General features: G+C 54.7%; 6 protein-coding genes across 6 annotated transcripts; 4 read left to right on the forward strand and 2 right to left on the reverse strand.

The window, feature by feature from the left end:
• Positions 1-66: 66 nt before the first annotated feature.
• On the forward strand, positions 67-2,844 carry BU26DRAFT_579233 (uncharacterized protein; the record flags this gene model as incomplete). Its single annotated transcript, XM_033834445.1, has 5 exons — positions 67-209; positions 552-609; positions 1,138-1,626; positions 1,677-1,961; positions 2,027-2,844. The coding sequence occupies 5 exons, from the start codon at positions 67-69 to the stop codon at positions 2,633-2,635; spliced, it is 1,584 nt and encodes a 527-aa protein (XP_033679661.1). The 3' UTR covers positions 2,636-2,844.
• BU26DRAFT_522460 (uncharacterized protein) lies at positions 2,519-3,468 on the forward strand. The gene has a single exon (XM_033829791.1). The coding sequence runs from the start codon at positions 2,767-2,769 to the stop codon at positions 3,151-3,153; it is 387 nt and encodes a 128-aa protein (XP_033679662.1). The 5' UTR covers positions 2,519-2,766; the 3' UTR covers positions 3,154-3,468.
• Positions 3,155-3,550, forward strand: BU26DRAFT_508665 (uncharacterized protein; the record flags this gene model as incomplete). The annotated part of the gene is made up of 1 exon (XM_033827101.1): positions 3,155-3,550. The coding sequence occupies one exon, from the start codon at positions 3,155-3,157 to the stop codon at positions 3,548-3,550; it is 396 nt and encodes a 131-aa protein (XP_033679663.1).
• A 2,710-nt stretch (positions 3,551-6,260) lies between these two features.
• Positions 6,261-7,354, forward strand: BU26DRAFT_533364 (stomatin family protein-like protein; the record flags this gene model as incomplete). Its single annotated transcript, XM_033831151.1, has 2 exons — positions 6,261-6,639; positions 6,693-7,354. 2 exons carry the CDS (start codon positions 6,261-6,263, stop codon positions 7,352-7,354), a joined length of 1,041 nt encoding a protein of 346 aa, XP_033679664.1.
• Positions 7,355-8,220: 866 nt separating this feature from the next.
• On the reverse strand, positions 8,221-10,073 carry BU26DRAFT_533365 (mitochondrial carrier; the record flags this gene model as incomplete). The annotated part of the gene is made up of 3 exons (XM_033831152.1): positions 8,221-8,865; positions 9,125-9,448; positions 10,044-10,073. The coding sequence occupies 3 exons, from the start codon at positions 10,071-10,073 to the stop codon at positions 8,221-8,223; spliced, it is 999 nt and encodes a 332-aa protein (XP_033679665.1).
• Positions 10,074-10,850: 777 nt separating this feature from the next.
• Positions 10,851-12,794, reverse strand: BU26DRAFT_522464 (uncharacterized protein). Its single transcript, XM_033829792.1, has 2 exons — positions 12,754-12,794; positions 10,851-12,701 (listed from the first exon to the last, which is right to left on the reverse strand). Exon 2 carries the CDS (start codon positions 12,362-12,364, stop codon positions 10,943-10,945), a length of 1,422 nt encoding a protein of 473 aa, XP_033679666.1. The 5' UTR covers positions 12,365-12,701; positions 12,754-12,794; the 3' UTR covers positions 10,851-10,942.
• Positions 12,795-12,908: the final 114 nt, after the last annotated feature.

Genomic DNA, 12,908 nt, shown 5'->3' on the forward strand with positions numbered 1-12,908 from the left:
CCGCTCGCGATGAGACAGACGTACGTATCGTGTGCTAGTAGTAGAGTAGGTCCTACACTGTGACTCATGTATGGCTCGCCGATGTGTGGGGCGGTGGAAGAGGGAGAGACTGAAGGGCAGGAGATGGAGATAGGGTCCCAGGGGGTCAGGGCTGTCGATAGGATCGGAGTGGTTTCGGGGTTTCTTCACACATCTAAGAGTCTAGACCTGTTAGTTACTAAAGCTATTATTATGTAATGCCCGGTGGCTGAAGGTCTATGGAGAGAATCCTGAAGAGCTTCAGGAAGGCGTCTCTGACCAGCCGTCTCTGTCGCATCCACCTACATACCACGCCGCGGACAGCCCTCAACCAGACGCCTCAATATCCCGCAGTAGCGGCAGCAATCTTCTCCTTATAGCGTATAGTAGTATTGTGTAATTTTTGTCTTGCAGCGCTTCTTTATCTCTTAGACGGCGTCCAGATTTTCCTTCTTATACTACTTGTATCTAGCGATAAGCTTAGCCCAAGAAGGTTTCTAGTAAGAGCTAACTTTATTTGCACGCTCTGCTAGTGTAAACTCCTTTATACCTTCTCTCCAGAAGAGTCTTGTCTTTGTACACTGCAACTATGTCAGTGTAACGGCCAAAAACATAAAGTAACTCTTAAGTTTAAGACTATCGCTCTTCATTTCCCTGCTAGGAGTTTTTACTAACCAGTTAAAGCGCTCACCTTATCTAGCTGCATCTAGAATTAAGGAGTAAGACTTAGGTAGGCTATAAACAAGAGAAAGGGAATTAGATTCAATGCTTGAACCGTTGGTCTATTTATCGCCCTGCTGTCTATTATTCTTTTTTATGGCGTTGATGATTTCATCTGGTGGAGAGGGACAAGACGCATCATTCTCCCTAACCTTCCTCTCACAGTGTGGAAATCTCCTGATAGAACGACGCGCGTAACAGCCACCCTGGAGGCCTTCGCAGGTGCGTACAATTGCACAGATAGTCAACTGTACGAGCAATCTCATCTGTATAGCGAGCCCTTGATCTGGAGAATTCTCTACCGCGAGAGGTCGCATCATCTGGAAGAATCCCGCCGCAAGTTGGGTCGAGTGAGAGAAATCCGTCGGCCGGCCATTCCTCGCCACCATTTCTGGCCAGGGAGGTGAGAAAGAAGAACGACGACTGCAACACCCGCCGACGTACTCTTCCATCTTCACATCGCACCAACACTTTGAATCCGACCGCACCGACGCCTTGACGCCCCATCGCGGCATTGACGCCTCATCGTATCCCAACATCATCACTTCTGCGAGCGGAGAGCGCCTGCAGCGAGCCTTGGACATCGTGGAATCACTCACTTTCCGTGTCCGACAGGACCGCCGAGTGGCACTCTCCATCGGCGGCGTGCTCTCCACCAGCCACGTAGCCGAATTCGGCTTTGTGCAGCCCCACGACGATTTCCAAGATGCCCAAAGCCAAGAGCAACCCCTTTTCGTCAGCGACAAGGAGGGGGACGATGACGAATACAAAGACCAAGGCGCTGACGACGGTGATGGCGACGTGTATATGGGCGATGATGACGACGAAGAAGGTGACCGGATATCACCTGGCACGGCGAAATGGCTCAACGGTCTCGCGCCCTACATCGTGAGTCCGGACGCCGATCAAGAGCTTATATGATACTAATTGTTCCGCAGCTCAAGTTCCATGGCCGCCCCAAACCCAGCTTCCCGATGCCATGCCCCCACCTCACCATAACCCCAAAAGAGCATCAATACAGGGCGCTGGGTATGGTGGAGAAGAGCCATGAGGGTCCGCACAAGGCCTTACTCGTCGCAGATCCGCCAGGCCTGGGCAAAACCCTGATTAGCATGATGGCTGCAGTGAAGGCTGCCCCTACAGTCCATCGTTTCTCGATTGTGGTGGTGTCGTCCAGTTGTGTGAACCAGCGGCTAGGAGAGTTCAACAAGTTCTTCGTACCGGTTCGTTCTCGCTCTTGGTTCCCTCGTATGCGCTTCTTTGGACGCTGATCGAATCTGCCATATAGGGAGCAATTCGCCTCTTGGTGGTGCGAGATCCCACAATCCCGCCTACGACATTGCTCAACTACGGCGTCATCATCACCTCGTACGCCTTTGTAATGTCGCAGTGTCGTAAAACCTTAAAGTTCGTCCACAGTGTGGACGACGTAAAGAAAAAGTGTGGTTTGATCCCCGAGCGGCCCGATGTCTCCATCTTCTCGGAAATCTTCTACTGGCACGACGGCGTCAAGAGCCCATATCTAATCCTGGACGATGTGAACGCCGTGAAGAATGCCCGCTCGCTCCCGTTTGAGGCCGTATTCGAATTGCGATGCCTCATGCTGCCCGGCAGCCCGATTGATAATACGTGCCGAATACGCTGCGCATTGCACCACGAAGTATACCCCGCTACACCATACAGCGTCGGAATCCTCGTTCGACGGAAGCTACTCGCAGTTGACTGTCCTGCAGTCTCCTTCCAGCCGGACGTGTTCGCCTTTCTTCAGTTCCTCCAAGGCCACCCAATCCGGTCGAAGAAGAAGATGCTGCACCTGCTTAGCACTCCAAACCGGAACACCAAGGGCGGTCCAAGCCACCAACAGGGCAACGGTTTCTGCGCTTTATCCAGATCTTGAATGCTTTGATCGTGAGATGGCCCGAGTCCACCATCGACATACCGCCCCTCAAGACACACACGTTCAACTTCAGTCTTGACTTCCACGAGGTAGCGGCCTCGAATGAAGCCTTCGAGAAATATAACACGGCGATGCGCATCGCTGCCTCGGATGGCATCCGTGGCCGTGACAACCACCAGACGAAGCAGGTCCCTCCGTTCAAAAGCCTTGTTCACGCACTTCAGCATGCCAGTCACCCTAAATTGGTCGAGCTCATGGAGTTCATTCGATACCTGAACGCGAATCGGGATACAGATACCAATGCCGAGAAGCAAGATGTTCTTTATGAGCCCGAAGATATGGAGCGCTGGACAGCATGGCGTGAAACTCTAAAGACGAACGACTCATGGCGCTCCTCTCCCATAACCGCGCTCATAGATGTCTACAACAAGCAACAGGACCTGGATCCGGCTTGCTCCGTCATTGTCTTCGACAAGAGTGTCTCCTTTTTGGATATTGTCCAGATTGCCTTTTGGTAATATGTACGACCTGGTTGAGTGCCTGCGATACGACGGCGGCGAGAGCCCTGAGAAGCGTGATGCCATTTTGTCCGATTTCGCCCAGGCGGATGGGAGCAAAGTGCTCCTAATGTCCCATGCGGCGGGTGGCATTGGGCTGAATGTAGTTTGCGCAAACGCCACCATCCTGTGTGCGCGCTGGTGGAAGAAGGAATGGGAAGAGCAGGCGATGAAGAGGGCCTATCGGCTGGGGCAGATGAGAGCAGTCACCTTTGTGACTCTGTTTGTAGAGAATTGCGATGCCGAGCGCTACAAGGCCAACGCACCGGACCGCAAGCACAAGTTCAATACGAGAGTAGTGGAAGCAATCACGAGGCCCGACCACGAGAAACCGTGGGTTTGGGGTAATCTGAGATAGGACATGGACGCGCAGGATGGGTTCGCATGGAATTTTGCAATTCCCATAATGTTTGCGCAGCAAGAATTGGACCAGCCCCCAAAGGCCGTCGGTTCAAGCATTGAATCTGGTTCCTTTCCTCGCGTTTATAGCCTGCTCCGCTCCTTAATTCTAGATCTAGCTGGATAAAGTGGGCCCTTGAACCGGTCAGTGAAGGATTCTGGCAGGGAAATGAAGGGCGCGCTCACGGTGTGGAACTCGCCGGATAGAACGACGTGCGTAACAGCTACCCTGGAGGCCTTCGCGGGTGCGTACAATAGGACGTGTAATTCGCTGAGCCAATCTTACTTGTACGGCAGGCCTTTAGATCCGGAGAACTCCCTACCGCAGGAGGGGCAATACTCTTACGGTGGATCAGCGGGCGATTATGCCTTGCGGTTCTCCTACAGGAGACACAGCGCTGAGCGAGCATGACATCCAACGGGACGGCGAGGACTTATCGGCGTAGTTTGAAAGAGAATGAGGATGAGGCACAGGGCCTCAACAGTGCAGCTTGCAGTTCGTAGGAAGCTTGGTAAACGACATCCTGGCGTCCTTCAGTGGATAATGTGGATGCAAGGAGGATGATATATCCAGCGATGATGCGTCTAACAACCGCAGTGAAGACAGCGCCCAACGGGATAAGTGCTCGTTATCGGGGGGCTCTGCAAGAGACGGAGGATGAAGCGTCGGGCGTTGGGTAGGTTGGTCTGCAGAGTAGAGTTCCTCCGCCCAAGGTTGCTCTGCACGGGGCAGTGTCTGTGGTTTCGGTTCACAGTTAGGTAAAGTTAGAACTCGGGGTATGTTGTGTTCGCATTAAGGGGTGGAAAGCATATGCCCGTGCACAAACGATTGTATCCACCCCCTTTAAAGAAGGGAACAATGTTCCAGATGTCCTTCGCTTTGCTGCGAGATTAGGGCGACTCTGTATCACGTTACGGCGGCGCTGCTCTTGTGATTCCGTGCCGTTATGGAAGGAAGCCCGCGGGTTGGCGAATGCATTAAAGGAGCCATTCTCATTGCACGCACGAGAGCAAAGAGTCTGCCTTGGCTTGGTGTGCTAGGTGTGGCCCCTGAGGGCGGCGTAACAGACACCGAGAAGGCTCATCCCTAGGCGAGGGACACCCCGACGATCCATCCACAGGCGAAGCCACATCAGAAAGCGTGCCTTATAGTTTAGTAGTTCGAGCCACGGTCCTATATCCGGGTTACCGAATGGACACATTTCCGGCGTAAATGTGGATATGCAGGGCAGTGTGGTCCCGGAAGCCCGTGCCGCAATGTGGGCAACTAAGCGCGCGGGTTGAACTAACTCGCGCGAATACGGCGAGTGCGAGGGATTGCTGAATACTAAGCAGAGCACCTGCCATACGGCACTGCTCGCATCTTTGCGGGCAGTGCATCTCCTCGGCGCTGACGGCAAATATCCCTCACGTGCGCGTGAATCCTCACCGGTGGACTCGATCCGGCGAATGCGACTGAGATGTCTCCATACTTCTGCAGGATTCGCACGCAAAGGCGCAGCAGTGAGGGATAATGAGAAAGGAGAGGAAGGGGTTCTGTGCGATTGGTGATGATGGGGTACTATACCAGGGAAGTCGGCACTGTCGTATATCCCGCGCATTTCCAGATCGGGATTCGGCCCTAGTCCGCGTCGAGGAAGAACTGTGCTAGATAGTGGACCATCATCAACGCGGCCCACCAAGGTTGCGCCTTAGGCCTCCTATGCTATGGCTCTTCCACAAGACCAAGACCAAGAGCGCCGAACGTCGATGCCTTAGGGCGTAGAAACCCACCAACACACCCACCAGCCTCGTTCTCACTCTCCGTATCCATCGCTGCGCGCACTCGCCACACATAGGGCTGAGGTCATCTCGATCAGGGAGTGTGGCGCGTGCAAGGCTGGCACTAACCCGACCGTTGCTCAGTAGACTAGACTGCCGATAAGCCAAACTCTTGACGTCGAGGAATCGAGGCGATGGTGTGCTGCGATGCGGGAATACGAGCAGTAATTCTGCCTTGCAGAGAGTCTATACATCATAGGCATCACGAGATAGTGACCGATGGGCCCACACAACGGCTAGGGCCTCGCTTCTGCGGCCGTCTTAGCCGGAACTGGCGCCTTGACCTGTGGGCACTGCTGATCCACGTGGCGCATGGAATGATCGAGGGACCCGAGGTAGTGCATGGGAATCGAAAGATGTTCTCCGCTGTGCCCGTGGAGCGTCTCCGGCAACGACGTGGTGTCCCGAGAAATTAAAGTCGCGCGATGAAGCTCTTCGCGAGTTGAAGCCGTTTCGTCGACCATCAGCGAGTAACCTGTACTACCGCGGATCGCCCAGCGATTTGGAATCCTTACCGGTCGTCGTGGTCTCGAAGGTGAGGAGAACACAAAGCACAGCCCCCTTCGACTGCGGAACATCGGTGCCCCAAGCGTCCAAGCCCTGGCAATTGGGAGCCCTTGCTCGGCAGGCGGCAGGCTGGCGCAGGGATAGCTACAGTTCCCCCGCTCTCGTTACGTAGGCTATAAAGTACAAACACCGCTCCCCAGACAACAATGGTTTCATTCCACGACCACACCACCGCTCAACGTTCCCACCACAATCCCGCCGCCGTCGCTGAATCGTCGTCTTCCACTCGACCCATTCTCGCTGATACTTCAACTATCAATACTACTGCTTCCACTGCCAACATGAGCGACACTGGAAAGGCTCCTGTCAATGGCGCCGGGTCTACCCGCGGCCGCGGCGACCCCATTGTCAAGGTCCAGCCGCCGAGGCGCGAGGACCTTCAGCCTAGCTATGCGCGCGTTATCAAGCCGGATGACGATCAGGGCGACGGTCATGGCTGGTACGGAGCCATGATCAACACGCTAGGAGATTGCATTGGTACGATGGGAGCTATCCCCTGCTGCATCGTCTGCCCGAACCCATATAAGAACGTCAGCCAGGGCAATGTAGGCCTCGTCACCAAGTTCGGACGCTTCGCGAGGGCTGTGGATCCCGGTCTTGTCAAGGTCAATCCGCTGTCCGAGAACCTCATTCAGGTCGATGTCAAGATCCAGATTGTTGGTGCGTAGCTCCCCAACCACTCCTCCACATTTGATAGCTAACGACGAGCGCAGAGGTCCCTAAGCAAGTCTGCATGACTAAGGACAATGTCTCCCTCCACCTTACCTCCGTGATCTACTATCGCATCACCTCCCCGCACACGGCCGCTTTCGGCATCTCCAACATCCGCCAAGCGCTGGTCGAGCGCACCCAAACCACCCTGCGGCATGTAATTGGCGCTCGCGTCCTACAGGATGTCATCGAGCGCCGCGAGGAAATCGCTCAATCTATCCGCGAAATCATCGAGGAGACCGCCGCGGGCTGGGGCGTCGAAGTCGAATCCATGCTCATCAAGGACATCATCTTCTCCCAGGAGCTCCAGGATTCGCTCTCCATGGCCGCCCAATCGAAGAGGACGGGTGAGGCCAAGGTCATTGCTGCGCGCGCCGAGGTTGAGTCCGCCAAGTTGATGCGGCAAGCTGCCGATATCTTGAGCTCTGCGCCCGCCATGCAGATCCGGTACCTCGAAGCTATGCAGAGCATGGCCAAGACGGCAAACAGTAAAGTAATCTTCCTCCCTGCGCAGAACCAAACGGTGCAGTCGCAATTGGCAGAGGCGGACAAGGCGGGCGAAGGGCCGTCCAAGTACAACGCCGATGGCGCGGCGCACGAGTACGGAATCAACAACCCCGGCTTCCAGAGCGCTATCAACTCGAACATCATCGAGAACATGTAAATGCGCATCGTAGCGCAATATTAAGAAGAGGCCTCTTGCGGTAGAGAATTGGCCGGAGTATGCACCCCCGAAGGCCTCCACGGTGGCTGTTACATGCGTCGTTATATCCGGAGATTTCTACACCACAAGGATGCGCTCAATTCGGCGGAGGAGGATGATTCCCTTGTATTCTGTTCTTTATATCTGTGTCCTTCTACAAAATGATCACGACGGTGGATACGAATACGTTGGTAACTGCAGAACTGGTCTCGGTCGGAGGAACTTGGCTTTCTGTACTTGTGTCTTTTTTTGACAGGTTTCTGATGATACCCTCGGCGTTCAGTTACTAGGTCACTCGCTTTTTGTTTATACCCGCCATAATGTAATGAACGCCAGTCGATCATAATCAGTCTTCCTACCCAACCTCTTGCGGTAAAACATTCTCCGGATTTAAGGGGCTTGCCGCACAGATAATAAGAAACTCGTCTAAGCTAACATGGGTGCCATTGTACCCACCTGCGAAGGCCTCCAGGGCGGCTGTTACGTGCGTCAATATATCCAGAGAATTCCACACCATGAGAGCGAACATCCCGGGGATATTCGAGTTTTACAGTCAAAATACTTTATCTGTATGGAAGATCCTGAACTCCTTCGGCTTGCTTTACATCTGTGAGTAGGGCAACATAATGTCTTATCCTGAATGCATTCGGGGCCTATTGAATATTGAAGACTTTGATTGTGACTGCTGCCTCACTGTGCCGGAGAAAGCTAGAGAAAGGCCTAACGCCGTCGCTGTATCATGTTTAGGGACTCCCATGCAGCCCCCCAGTGTCCGACCCAATGCAAGACATATGAAAGTGTGTGATATACAATCCGGCACCCTATATCTATAGGAATTGCGTCCTCCGCTTGCCCATGACGAAGTCTCGAGTGAGCTCGAAGCTGAGCCAGCTGCTGGCCATGCTAGGCGCCACTTTCAGAAGATTCGGAACGATCCCTTTGTACATGCCCCTGATTCCCTCCGTCTTAATAATCATGCGGATAGCGTCGCTGATGCCGTTGTACTGATAGCCCATGCCGGTCATGGTATTGACCTGGAATCTGCGTCGAAGAACATCGAATGGGTATGTGCAAGTCTGCGCGATGGCTCCAGACACCGCGCCCGCTCCTAGCTTGCCGATCGCAGTGGGATCTTTTTGGCCTTCGGGAGTGAATTTCGTGCGGGCCATCTCGTAGACCATGAAGTTGAGACCGACGTATGGGGCTACTCCGGCGACAGTTGGGAGAATGCCACGATAGAGCGCAAGGAATCCTCCCTCGTTCTTGTACATAGCGACCAGGATGCCCCACATTCCCGGAAGCTTCTGACCAGCTTCCCTCTTCAGCGATTCGAACGATGCGGATTGTATCGACAAGCGGGTTCGGACGATATCAAGCGGGTACGTGGTAGTAACGGAGGTGATGCCGGCGAGCCCACCGCAGAAGAGACGCTGGTAGGGCCCCAACTGGCCGCCGGGCTCGCTCTCAAAGAACTGCGGACGTGTCAGCACCACGAAATCCAGCGCCTGGACTGACCTCGGGTTGCCGGATTTGACGTCTAGTCCTCCGCCCAAGCACTATCTCCCGCCACCCTCTATCACCTGCCAGTCTCCGTACCCCAAACGATTCCAGCCTCCGAGACCCAAACCCAAACCCCCGAGTGAAAGCAACCTCAAAACCAAATAACCATGAAGAGAGAAACCCAGCAGTTGGCGGTGGCAGCCGACCCCGCAAACAAAACGATTCACTTACCCTCTTGTACATGTTGTATGCTCCGAACTGCACGGCCGAGTAAGGCACAATTCTTATGCAGTTCGTGCCGTTCCCAGCCATGAAGCCCCTCCATCCTTCATCCCTCCACATCTTCGCGAGCGCCTTCGGCACGGACATCTTGTACTCATTGCGACCAACACTCTGGACCTGGAAGAGGATTTTGAGACGTTCGAGCGGCGATACGACGGTACGCGACACGGCGCCAGCTATGCCGCCGGCAATGAAGGAAGCGACGACCGGTTGCTGAAAGAAGTCGCGGACACGGTCGAGGCCGGCCTCACCGGCAGACTCCAGGCCCGGGATCTGCAGCGATAACGTCAATTGGCTTCTTGATATCTGGTATGAGTCTGCGACGTGCCTTTTCGCCCTTTCCGGGTCCTGAGCTCAGCGCCGTCATGGCCGCCGGGCGCTGTTCCGAAGTTTTCGAGGTGCTCATCGTGACAAGCGACGCGCCAAGAACGAAAGGAAAACGTCAAAAGCAGCAAGCCGCGCGCAGCTTGAGCAGTTACACGGCTAAGGAAAGAGAGACGAGGGCTTCGGGCGCGGTAACGGGTTCATCGGTGGTTGTTTCTGCGCAAGCGTTATGGGGGTGGGTAGGTGGCCGACAGTGAAAAGGAAGCGATCGCGGCGTCTGCGTCTGCGTCTGCGTTTGTGATTGAACGTGCCATCCAAGGGGTTCGATAAGAATACAGTGAAAGGGCGCTGGCAGAGGGTGCGTCACGGCGAATTGGGCGAGGTGCGAGGTTGCGGTGAATGTGCGTGGAGCTTCTGGAGGGTGCGGTCGGCAGAGAGGAAAAGGGTTTTAGCGCAGGACCGACAACTGGCCGCTTTCAGAGCTCGGTGGCGGCGCTGACCTGACTTCTTAAGCCCTTTGACGACTCCGACTTCTCGCGCCAACCCGGCCGGAGCAGTGTTTATGGGGGCGCATGGCGGCTGCGACTCCAGCCAAGAGGGAAGTGCGACTGCGCAGGTGCGTCCCGAAGCATGCCTGAATTCACGATGGTTTCACTCGGGTACGAATCACACTCAGCGACTTCCTCCGCATCGCAGCGCGTACGTACGCCTGCTCATTTGCAAGGCGCCACTGGAGCACAGCGCTCATCTGGCATGGCTGTCGTGATCGGCCCAGACCAGGCTCTTGACAGCCTGGCAGTCAGACCGATGTCGTGCCCCAGAGCCGCTGATCGGCGTCACGAGGCTGGACAGTCACTCCCGCACAGTCAGCTTCTTTGCTAGTCATCTTCTCCCTCGCTCGAGCTTCAGAACACTGGCCGTGCGCAAGGGCTGGAACTCTTATATCGAGACCTTGTGCTACGAGGCCCTTCGCGGTGCGGAAAATGCAGCGCCGCACGGAACGTTCCCGCGGCTGGCCAGCTTCGGCTCCCAAACGCGATTGACGCCACCGCGAAACATGCAAGCGATGGTAAACAGGGTCGTCCAAGCATCCCTTGAGGTGGGGTAGAGCCGTCGGCCGTGGAAGAAGCACCGAGTGTTCGAATGACCGAGGCCTAAGGCGATAATAACTCGGGTGCTGCCGTCGAGCTGTAAGGAGTGCCCTTTTCGGAAATCTGATAGCAGCTTGATAGCAGCTTGATAGCAGCCCTGACCGTTCTGGAAGGTATCAACCGGCAGATAACTAGGCGTGCGAATCACTCTCGGCATTGGTATTGCCTAGTCAAATATCGATATCGACGCTCGACTGAACGTCATTACTACTGCGTTCAATTTGCATACGTGATATGTTCTACAGAGTGTTACCTAGGTACATAGCAAACATGTCCCTAGACCATTAAAACCTCACTCTCGGAGCGACACCGCTAGCTCGTGCCTCATGCTCGTCGTTCGAGCTGCGCGGCCCGTAAGATCGGCAACGTCCCTGTCTCCAACACAATCATACAGCGTCGTTGCATGGCCCTTGTGGCCAAGGAGAATCTTGAGAATGTGTTGACGCTCATCACCATTCGCGTCGCAGATCGTTCGCAGCCCCGAGACGAAAGACCGAACCAGTCGATTAGAGCTCTCGTCATCGCTGGGGGTGACAAGCTCCAATCCATCAATAACAAGCAGAATTGGTTGGTCGCAGCTCGTGAGCATGTCTCGAACAAGGTCGTGAACGAGCGTGATGAGACGCTGTATTGTCTCTGCTTCAACTCGCCCACTCTCGATCTCCGTGATGCTGGCCGGAAAGGAAATCTTGCCAAGCGGCTGATTGCCTCGTAATGACACCAAGCCCTGTATCAGAGCGCGAAGCATCTCAAGCAGTTGCTCCGCCGGACCCTTCGTCGGCTCCGGTTCGAATACGTAGATCAACTTGCGGCAAGCAACGAGGTAGTAGAGCAAGACACATGCGTATGTAGACGTGGCGTCGTCTGCATCGTCGGAAACCTCTATCATCAGAATCCCCGAGGAGGCGTCGCCCCACCACGTAGCTATCGTCTCCGGAACACGGGCATCGCCATGATAGTGGAACCCGCGATCAATGTGCCTTCGAACGCTGTCTGCCTGCCTGCTCGATCCGATCAAATTGGAGGCATAACCCGCCAGCGTTTGCTCATCTACCCCACGCCCAAGCTCTGGTGTACGTGCTTTCCGTAGTTGCGTTGCATCTTGATGACTGCTGGCGTTCTCTCTCTTCACTCTGCTCTCTAAACGCGCCAGACCTGACTCCAGCGGTTGAGCGGTGCGAAGAGTGGCTAGGTTGCTGGTGAGAAAGTTGATAGACAAGAACGTCAGACTGTTGAGGCACTTGTGTAAGTCCATCGTTTCGTCCACAAGTTCAGTCATCAGTTCGCGGTCGTGGATGAGCCATCTAGCTTTGTGTTTTCCTCTCCTTGCCGCACCTCTGACCCGATCCGCAAGTCTTGCCAGGCCGTTTCCAGGATCTTCCGCCTCGCTGTTCTCTTCGTCGCCTGCTAGCATCCCATAGCTATCTCTTAGCCTCTTCATTGCGTCGCACCGAGAATCCCGAAGCCGGAAGATTATCTTCATAATCAGCTCCTTCCGTGAGGTCTCAAAGGTGTGAAAACGCCCATCAGAGCGATCCACTCCCCAATGTTGGCCCCAATCTTTCAGCATATATTGGGACAATTCAAGCTTGATCGCCAACACGTCTCGCTGCCTGAGATCATCATCTATCAGCTTCGTGACGAGGTGCCCGAAGTCCAATATACCCTTCCATGCTAAGGCCACGCCGGTGACGGCCAGAGCCAGTTCAGCCATTATCGCACTCGGTCACTGCTCCTATTAGCGTCTCAAAGTCGGCGGAAGTGGAAAAGAAAGTGACAAGGTCCGCTTGGCATGGGTAAGGAAAAAGGGAACGGTCGAAAATCAAATGAATCTTGCCCAAAGCCTGACTTCGGCTGCAGTGCTACCATATTCCCCATGGTATATCAGCTGGTCGAGCAACTGGGCGGATTCTCAAGGCCCCAACTCGACTGTATGCGGCAGTTGCTGGCATCGTCCGAACAGCTCAGTCTAAGCCTTGCCCGGCCGACGTCCATCGTGAATTGACGCCTGACAACTCAACGCCACGTCTACGACTGCCATTCAGCTGCTCCTGCGCAGAATCAGCTTTGTGTAGAAAGAAGTTAGTACAGCTGCTCTCGCACTATCGACGAAGACGGCCAGCTAATCAAGCTTGAGGCTCTCCCAGCCCCCGCAGGCGCAGCACAGTCGTTGCGCGGTATCCGCCACGAAGAAGGGAAGAACTGATGTATGATCGCTGTTTCAATAAATGCATTCCGACTTGTTACAATAGGCAGAA

The sequence above is a fragment of the Trematosphaeria pertusa genome (genome assembly GCF_010094035.1).
Source record: "Trematosphaeria pertusa strain CBS 122368 unplaced genomic scaffold BU26scaffold_14, whole genome shotgun sequence".
In the NCBI taxonomy this organism is placed as follows: domain Eukaryota; kingdom Fungi; phylum Ascomycota; class Dothideomycetes; order Pleosporales; family Trematosphaeriaceae; genus Trematosphaeria; species Trematosphaeria pertusa.